The sequence below is a fragment of the Falco naumanni genome, chromosome 4, assembly GCF_017639655.2.
Source record: "Falco naumanni isolate bFalNau1 chromosome 4, bFalNau1.pat, whole genome shotgun sequence".
NCBI classification, from domain to species: Eukaryota; Metazoa; Chordata; class Aves; order Falconiformes; family Falconidae; genus Falco; species Falco naumanni.
Window position 1 is genome coordinate 11,871,067 of NC_054057.1, and position 10,103 is coordinate 11,881,169.

The 10,103-nt window shown below is 48.1% G+C and overlaps 1 protein-coding gene across 1 annotated transcript; it reads left to right on the forward strand.

Moving 5' to 3' along the window:
* Positions 1-2,887: 2,887 nt before the first annotated feature.
* On the forward strand, positions 2,888-5,510 carry HOXA9 (homeobox A9). The gene is made up of 2 exons (XM_040591704.1): positions 2,888-3,473; positions 4,622-5,510. Exons 1-2 carry the CDS (start codon positions 2,921-2,923, stop codon positions 4,858-4,860), a joined length of 792 nt encoding a protein of 263 aa, XP_040447638.1. The 5' UTR covers positions 2,888-2,920; the 3' UTR covers positions 4,861-5,510.
* Positions 5,511-10,103: the final 4,593 nt, after the last annotated feature.

The following is a 10,103-nucleotide window of genomic DNA, read 5'->3' on the forward strand; positions in this document are numbered from 1 at the left end:
GGCGATTCCGTGAGAGAGGTTTGCAGTGGCAGGAAACCCTGGGGAAAGGCGATCCTGAACTTCCCGTTCAGGAGAGATCGCCAACGCCCGCGAATTCCTGCCCCGCGTCCGCGGACACTCCGCGCCTCTGCGGTGCGTGGGTAATGGAGCAGGGCTTGCAGATGCCCCGCGCTTAAAAACCGACGGGGTCCTTCCTGTTGCAGCCGGGGGTAAGAGGCAGCAGAACGGGAGCTCTGCTGATTTGGTTATATCTGCATGGAGGGCAGGGAGCATTTTTGCATGCACGATGGTTCCAGCGGTGCTTCGCTCCTGGGAATTCCGATTTCATATCGCAATTTGATGTGAACTTCTGTTTCTGCCCTGTTTGGGGTCTTTTGCCTCCGAGGGTGTAAGCCACCAAAACCTTCAGTAATTTGCAACGCAAATTGTAGGAAGCCCACGATGCCCCCGCCAGCCTTCGTGGCTTGTACGCAGAATATACTTCGGGGAAAAAAAGGGTCGAAAAGGGTGAAAAGGGAGCCGGGTGCTGCAGTGTTATTATCAGTAACGTGACTGCGTGAAAAATGCCTGCAATTATTGCCTATATTCTACCTCTTGCCTTCTGTACGCCCTCTCCTGCCGCTTGGATGCCAGCAATGAACAAATGCAGAATTTTACAGGGAAATAAAAATGCAGGCACGTTCTTTTAAACGTTTTTGTTATTGTTATTCATTTGCTATTATTTTTGGTGAGGAACCAAAAAAATGAAACCCGCTGCAAGTTGAGAACCCAAATTCGAATATAAACATCCAGGACTCCTGCAGCTAAGATTATTTTTTCTGAATGGAAAAAGGAAGTTCTACAATCACATTTCACCACAGCTGACTCTTAATAATAAATACAAATGACGTCGAGTTCCGTCTTTCCAGGAAAGAAATACAATTATTTTTTTTCTATTACGGCGTGTCTATACAATGGCCAAAAAAAAAAAAATAGCAGAGAGCTTTATTTGCATTTTTTAAATTGTTAGAAAATAACGGGCTTCTTGTTTGTGGAGATCTTGCAACTGTTCCGTAATTTTCGAACTCTAATGGGGGATAATAGTTTCATTATGGGCCTTTGTAATCCTGAATGGGGGGAGAGAGAGTTGTTAAAATAGGATCTCTGTAAGATTTCGGATTAAACTGTTGGGAAGACATGAAAAGAAAAAGAAAGAGAGAAGGAGAGAGGGAGAGAGTCAGCCCCCATAGCGATGTAAAACTAATTAGAACCACACTTTCGCATGCACAATATTTACACGTGATTTTAATTATTACTCAGCCGTCCCTACCATTTGCTGGGCTCTATTTTCAATAAAAGATATTTCGAGTAAACTGAGCCTTTCGCAGAGATTTTTTTTGTGACCTTGCATCCCACTGACCACGCTCCTTCGCCAGCCACGGGGATAAACAGCGTGAGCGTCCGCCGGAGAAAAATCAGGGAGTCACAGGCATATTTGCAAAGCGCTCGGCCACGACTTTAATTCGTAACACTGGACTTGGATCTGGCCGCCTCTTACTTTCCCCCGCGCACCCTCCCCTCCTCCGCGGCGGACTGTAACCCTCCGCTCGGCTTCCGATGCCGCTAGCGTGTGTCCTGCAGTCAAAGGAGGTGCCAGCAAATAAATAATTATATTTGCACATAAATTTGATTCACCAGAATGCGGGACGGCCGACTGCGAGCGCCCCTTTGATAGCCGCCCTGAGAAGCAGGGAGCCTTTCGGCAGCGGGGAGACGGGGCTTTTTCTCCATTTTCCCCCCGCTGCTTCCTTGCATAGTTAAAGAATTAATCGTCGTGATAAATACCGCCGCCGGGCTCTGCCCGCGCTCCTTCCCTCCCGGCCAGGACGGCGGCTCCGCGCTGCTCCGCTCCGCGCCGCCCGGCCCCGGCTCCTGTCCCCGGCCTGGCGAGGGGGTCCCCGGCCGCAGCGGCCCCGTCCAAGGGCAGGGACAGGCAGGCGCGGCGGGGAGGACGAAGACGGTGTTTCGGTCACTGCCGCGCTCTGCCCGGCGGGGTGGGTGGTGAAGTGCAGTTTGATGCGGGCCAGCCAAAATACCGAGCCAGCGCCTGCCCCGGTCCTCCTCCGGCCGGGCGGGGAGGGCCGGCTCGGCGGCGCAGTTTCGGAAAGGGGATACGTTGAATTTGACTTTCCGCTGCCAGCTCTGAGCCGATCGGAGCGGTATTATTTACAGTGAGTTCCCAAACTAAACACAATAGTATAATTTAACCTTTCCAAGCACTCGTAAATTTTTACTGCTGTGAAACACAGCGATGCAAATGAGCGCGCTCATAGTTACTGACTTAATAACAACCCCGTGGCTCCCGAAACAATAACTCCTTATGAAATATAATAAATATATATTTAAATACAGTATACCGCAACTGCTATTTTGCCTTTTTTTTATTGCTTCAATTATTGTATAATTTTATGTGAAGGTCTCCGATCACAAGGGTGGTGGTAGGGTTTTTTTTTTCGCGGGGAACACGACCCACTGATGGGATGATTAATTATGATATAAAATAGTCCGCTTAAACGGGGTGGAGGGGGGGGAAAAGGGGAGAGAGAGAGAGAAAGAGGGAAGGGGGGCTGTAATACGGAATCTGATCTTTTAATCTCAGTTGGCCACAATTAAAACAAACCCCGCCGTATAACTCAAATATGCCTTTGCATAAAAACATATGGCCTCGCTATAAAAATTATGGCTGGAAAACACTGACCCATTAATAGCCCGCGGACTGATTTATACTTTATTGTTCTGCTCCCCCGCCACGTGACCGGGGCAGCCAATGGGCGCCCGAGCTGCCCTCAACTTATTACTGACTCTACTTCTCCGCCAGCACCAAGTTGTTACGTGAAACCCGCAGCCCCGAACCGCGGCGGGTCCGCCGCCCGCGCCCGCCATGTCGGCTCCCGGGACCCTCAGCAATTACTACGTGGACTCCTTCCTGGTGCCGGAGGGGGACGAGCTGGCGGCGCCCCGCTACGCCCCCGCCCCGCTGGGGCCGCCGCCGCCGCCGCGGCCGGCGGCGCTGTCCGAGCACCCCGAGCTGGCCCCCTGCAGCTTCCAGCCCAAGGCGCCCGTCTTCGGCCCCCCCTGGAGCCCCGCGCACCCCGCCGGCGCCAGCGGCGTCCCCGCCGTCTACCACCCCTACGCGCACCACCAGGCGCCCGTGGCACCGCCCGACGGCAGGTACATGCGTTCGTGGCTTGAGCCTGTGCCGGGCTCCTTGTCTTTCCCCGGGTTACCTACCGGCAGGCATTACGGCATTAAACCTGAACCGCTGGCGGCCAGAAGGGCTGACTGTACCACGTTTGACACTCACACTTTGTCTCTCTCTGATTATGCTTGTGGTTCTCCTCCAGTTGATAGGGATAAGCAAAGCCACGAAGGCGCATTCTCTGAAAGCAATGGAGAAAGTGAGGCAAACGGAGAGAAACCGCAGATCGATCCAAGTAAGTGGAACTGCGAGGGTAATGGACTTCAGGGCGCTGCGCCGGCCGCGGGGAGGTGTCGAGGCGCTGGGGCTAATTACGCGGCCGAGCACCGGCTGCTGCTGCTGCCGCCGCTGCTCCAGCTCGCCGGGCTCTGCGATCTGCCACGGCCAGCGCTGCCTGTCGCAGGCTCGAACGGGATCTAGGATGGCTCGGGCTTTCCAGGCTGAAAGGAAAAGAAAAACCCACCCTACAACTGCAACTTAAACAGAAAGAAAAAAAAAAAAAAAAAGGCAAAAGACGCCACCCCCGCCCCAGCCACCCCGGTAAACTCCGCAGGACGTGCTCGCATCCTCCTGCCTGGCCGTGCTCCCAGGCGTGGGCAACCGCCGGGGAGAGAGGGGGTGCCCCAGAAAGCATTGGATGTGAATCTGATCTCTTTGAGACGGCTCGCAGGCCGGGGCAGCTATTGCGGGGCTGAGAGCAGAAACCTCGCCGTTGACTTGGTGTCCCCTCCTCCCCCCTTCGTCTCCTCGGTGAAAAACCCCAGGCTGGATGCTCTCAGGGCTGCGGGACTGATGGCAGAGCACCTCGGGATTGCTATCGCGATTAACGCCGTGCGAATAAGGGTCCTAAGCGGGCGAGGTTTTAATTATGCCAGCTGTAAACCGACTCGCCAGCTCCCTGGGTCTTGCCAGTGATGACACGGGAGAAGGTCGATATTAAAAAGTGAAACAATTTCGATGACACGTTGGTCTAGCTGGTCACTCCCCGGGCTGGCAGTTGGGAGCGGGGGGCGGGGGGTGGTGGGATTGGGGGGGGGGGGGGGGGGAGGCCAGGAAGGAGGGAGGGAGCTACCAGAGAGAGAGAGAGAGAGAGGAGGAGAAAGTATTTTAAAATTGTATCCTACAAACAATGAAAAAGGCGAGTGGAGGCGGGGGCGGCGGGGCTTTGCCGCGTGTAGTTGCGTGTGACCTCTCCATGTGTCTGTATTTTGGAGTCCATTGTGCCTCACCATCCTCTGTGTCTGGGGAAAAGAGCGCCACGTCCTAAACCCCAGTACCCCAGTATCGGGACACCTCCGCGGCTGGTCCTGCGTGCGTCTCCCTCCCAGCCCCCTCCCTCCCCCCGCCACCGAGCCTGAACTTCTCCTGTTGTTTTCGTTGCAGATAATCCAGCTGCAAACTGGCTCCACGCAAGATCCACCAGGAAAAAGCGATGCCCTTACACCAAGCATCAGACGCTGGAACTGGAGAAGGAGTTTCTGTTCAATATGTATCTCACTAGGGACCGTAGATACGAGGTGGCCAGACTCCTCAATCTAACTGAGAGACAAGTGAAAATCTGGTTTCAGAACAGGAGGATGAAAATGAAGAAAATCAACAAAGATCGAGCGAAGGATGAATGATGGCGACACGCGGGTTAAATTGAAAATGCATAAAGTTTAAAAATATAAGAAAGAAAAAAAAAGTTAAAAACAAAACAAACAAACAAAATACCCTCCCCTCGAGCTCTGCCATGCAATGCGTCTGGGTCCAGGCCTCATTTTTTTCCCTTGGTAAATTCTGATTATGATTGTACCTTGTCACAGAGGCCAGTTTGCCAGGACAGGTACAGTAAGACTTTTCATTTTCTAATAGGAAAGAAAAAGGGGGCATTAGCACGAAGAGGCTGTTTAGCTGGCTTGTATAAATCTACCTGTTTCTTCACTTACGGAAAGAAAAAAAAGAAAAAAAAAAAGGAAAAAAACTACCTTTTCATAATGCACAACTATTTACAGACTGTATAGTTTAGTCTACGTAGCTAATTTTATTCGCTCTTTGCGCGGCAGAGAGATCTCTGCTTTAATACTTGAACACTGTGTTTTATTGTGGTAATTATGTTTGTGACTCAATTTATGTGCTTGGGTGCTGTACCGGATGTAATGTTGTAAGCTAGAATTCAATTTGAACTCAGGTTGTTTATTATAAAAATTGCATAGAGTATAGCTCTGTAGTGTATTAAGTCTTTTCTGTATAATTAGACAGTTAACCTTTGATTGTAAAATATATATTATATAAATATCCCAACGCAAAAAGAAAAAAAAAAAGAAAAAAAAAAGAAAAAAGAGTTCGTCCGGGATGTCTGAGAATTACGGTTCTCAAAATCAAGTCATTTTAGTATGCACAGTTGATACATATAGAGTACTGTCTTTGTCGGTTGTACATATAATCTATATATTAAAAGAAGTAAATAAACAGACTAGCTTAAATATTGTTTTTGCACCAGTGAGCAGTTATCAGATTTCGGAGCTATACGTATATGTGAAAAGGGTAACTACCTATGGTTTACGTTTTAATTTTAATCGAATGATTTGATGGTTATTGTAATGAAGGTTAATTTTATTGATAATAAATTATACAGTATAAAAACCTACATTTGGTTATTGTAAGTTTGTATCGAATTAAAAAAATGAATCTGGGAAGTTATGTTGATGGAGAACGTACACTGTCTATTTTGAAATAGTTACCTCATGGCCTACTGACCAAATCGTTGTGTTGAAATTATATTTAACTTTTTGCCAAATAAAAGATATTGATTCTTTTATATTTTGTGATGTTTTAAGATTATTAAGGAGGGGTTCTTCTACGGCACACAGAATCTCACCAGCTAGGGCAGCTGCGGAGGCGAGGTGAGCAGCGGTGTTGTTTCTGAGCCAAGACAGTCCCATGGTTCTGTAAAGGAGACCCCAGGTGATGAAAATTTAGGCTTATTTTCGTCCTAACTGGGTAGATTCAGGTCCTAAATGCCCTTGCTTGGCTGGAGGGGAGGCATTGCTCCCTCCTCCCGGGTATAACTTGGTAAGCGGGCGCTCAGCAGTGCGAGGGGGGAGCCCCTTCGGGCGGCGGCGGGGGCACAGCCGCGAGGTAACGCGGTTTTAATAAATCCGCCTGGCGGGGTGGGGGGGATTCAGGACCAAACCAAAATGTCCGACGTTTTTCAGTGCGGACAATAATGTAAATCAGCTCAGACAGCGACATTTAAGCCGAGATGGTTAATTAGCCTCCACCAGAAAATGTCCAGCACTAAGTGTGCTTCAACAAGCTCTGTGAGAAGGCTCGCCTTACCAGCGCCTTCATTGTAAATTCCCTTCTAGAGATAATTGCCCATGCAAAATATGTTTTTTTCAAACATCATCTATTTTCTTCCTTCCCTTCCCTTTACATTTGGGATTTTTTTTTTCTCTTTTTGAATATCTCGTGGCAAATAAAAACAACCCGTTGCCTTTTACTAGCGCCTCAGATTATACATGTATGTATAGATATAGATACAGATAAAAATTTACTGAAAATTACGGTAGAATTTATGCTGTCAATTTTACTCGCTGATTTAGCTGAAGGAGAGAGGTGGGCTGGCACCAGGCTAATGCACAGAAGATAAATAGGATTTATTAAAAAAAAAAAACAACCCAGAAAGAAGGTTTATTTGGAGTGGAAGATTTCCATACACACCCCCATTGCACCCACCCCTCCCCCGCCGCCCCAAGCCAAACCAAGCTCAGCAACAAAAGAAAATAGCGAAGTCTGTGAGCTTGCTGAAATTTACCCTTGTTTTGGGCGGACATCTTACTGCTCAGAGTAGATATCCTCCATAATATGAGCCGCAGCACACTTCTGCGTCACACCGACCCTTGTTTGCAAATATGTCGAATAACAATAAAAGCATTCTCGTTTTACGGAGGTACACTTACACATATATATGTACTTAAAGCAAAATAAGACGGAACACACTTATGGTCTTGGCAGAAGCTGTTGTTAGGAAAATTCAGAGCCATACAGTGCAATAAAAGAAAATGACTGCTGTAACCGTTTATGGGGTGTAAAACGCTGCAGGGCTAAAGACAAAACTTAGGGAGCCGGCAAGAAGTTTACAGATGTGCAGAACTGCGGGAGAGAGAGAAAAAAAAAAGCTTTCGGCTTCACCTTAAAAAAAAAAAATCCGGGATAAGATTTGATGAGTTCTAATTAGCAAAGGGGAGCTCGTTCTGGTGTGCACACACACAAAAAGCCCCTAATTGATCCCTGAGCCAGTATTTGGGGATGCTGGGACGCCCTCTGTTGTTGCAGACAGAGGCAACTTCAAAGAATCGGCATTAAGAGTGTGTAATAAATGACGGGTCTGCAAACTGTCTGGAATTCGGCTCTTAATGAGTTTACAACTGTCCAGCCACAATTAAGATTTTCTACAAAAGCCTTTTCATTTGTTTTGTCTGGCTGTTTTAGATAAAGCGGGCGAGCGGAAATAACAACCTTTTATTGGCCTTCCCCTGCTTAAATCCAGGCTGGGAGGTGGACATTTATCTTCCCGTGCGCTGGCGGGCAGAGGCGCTGGCTCCGCGGGGCCGACGCGGCGGGGCGGCGGTGGTGGCGGCCGGCCGGCGGCAGGTGGCGCTGTGAGCCCGCGAAAGAGCGCGCGGCTGCCCGCCATCAAGCGCTCGGCCGCCTCCCCGAAAGCTCCTAAAATGTCGACTTTATGGGAGCATAACTAGGGTCGGAACCGCCGGTGTGGTATTCGCAAAGGCCGATAGGTTTGAGTTGTTGGGGTTTTTTTCCCCCCTTATCCCGGGAGTACGGTGAGGGATGCACCGCTGCCACCGGGTGTGGTTAGGGTGGCATTTTATGCCTGGCCACGCTCGGTGCACTCGTGGTAAAAGTCAAGCTTGCTCTGCACCAAGGACATACCCTGCATTTATTATTCTCAAAACAGCAAGGCATTTCCTAGTAGCTGACAGAGACGGACGGAGCCCTGGCACCGAACTGCCAGGTCCTCTTCCCCTCGCCCCAAATCTTCGCCCTTCTCCGGCGAAGCTCTGAGCCTGCAAACAGGGTGTCCCGATCTCCCGAAGGGCTGGTGAGAACTGAAATATTTGGAGAAAGGGGGAATCGAGGAGCTCGGGCAGGATGGAAGAGGGTCTCCCCCGATCAGCCCGGCAGGAGAGCGCCCGAAGACCTTCGCCCTGGGGGCAGGGGGCGAAGCGACGGGTTTTCCAGTGTCCTCTCGCCCCGAGTAGCTGGAGACACAGCCGTGCGGGGAAACGGCAGCGCCGCAAACCTCTCGTCTGAAAATTATTTACCGGCCAGTGAAATTCCTCAACAGCTGTCTTTGATACAAATAAAAATCCCTGCCTGTGTCCCCAGCAATTCCAGATCTGTGGGACCCGTTGTAATTATATGATACAGATGCTAGCAGGCTGATGCTCTGCAAACTTGACGTGTCTCAAAGTCATTCCTAACTTCTCGCCTTCTATTTTGATTTCCTCCAATCGTTTTCGTATTTTTTTCCGTTTTGCTTTTGTTGGCTTTCGTGCCTTGAGAATGAGGCTTAGCGAGGAATTGCGGAGTATTTTCAGACTGCAGTTGCTAAAAGAGAGGGGGATAAACTAATTGGAAGGAAAATAAAGGCAGGAGGAAAGGAAGCAGAAAATGTGGGCTGAAGTATGAACGTTGTATTTTTCAAGTTTAAGCCAGACAACTAAACAAATCGCTGCACAGTACTCCGTAACAAAACTACTTTCTCTGTGTTTTATTTACTTTTCCTTAAATCAAAGCCAATCTCTTTATATCGAAGTTCAGCATCGGGAAGGAATGCAAGTACTGAGCTATTTTTCCCCCGCACTGTTTCAGAGATTTAATTCTTTCCAGGGATAAAGAACAACAGCCACTCCCTGCTTTCTAACAAGAGTCTTCCTATCAAATGTTTGTCTACAATGGCATTGCTAAACTTATTATGATTAATTATTTTTTTCCTTGAGCAGTAAAATTATATTGAAATTAAAAAGTGTTTATGCGTCGTCATATTGAGTAATAACTTGGCACAGTACGCTCCATTATAATTGTGGATAAATTACGGCGGGAACAGATTCCAAAACAACAACATCTTCTCTAGTATGAACCACATCAAGATACTGCTTAATACACAAGCCATAATCATGTAGTGCTCCCAGGTCGCTTATAACTTATGAGCACCATTTTATCACTACCTTTTACTTCCCGGAAAAGCTCAGAAGGCAAAGAGAAGTAGTCCAGAGCTCACACGAAAAAAAATAAATACCAAGAATCCCGCCTAGAGGATTTTTTTTTAATCGTGTGAGAATATTGCGGTGGTCGAAACCTTGCAGTCTGCTCCCATTCGCCGTTTCCTCGGCTGGGAAAAAGAAAAAAAGAGAAGGAAAAAAAGAAAAAAAAGAAATTAAATTAAATGTATGTTTTCAGGCGCGGGGATGTAACCTAGTTTTGGAAGCGACAAAACTGGAGATTACAGAGGCTGTTTCAGAGGCAGCGCTATGCCTAACACGCAGAGGGTGGGGAAAGTAAATAAGGTGGAGGGAACCCAAGTCTGGGGTTCTTTTAAATTTATTCAGTGAAGACTTTTTGAGAAATCTTGGGGGTTGGCTGGAAAAAAAAGCTGAAAGCAAAATATATTAAAAAAAAAAAAAGGTGGCGGCAGTAAACACACACACGCAAAGAAAAATACATAAATGTGCAAATTGTACAGAATCAGAGAGCTCGAAATACAACCACCCAGCTAATCTAAGTGGTTCTACGCTATCCATATTTAAGTCTAGACATTGGTTATATTTGCTGTTTCTTTCTTCTTGCATCTTGGTACGTT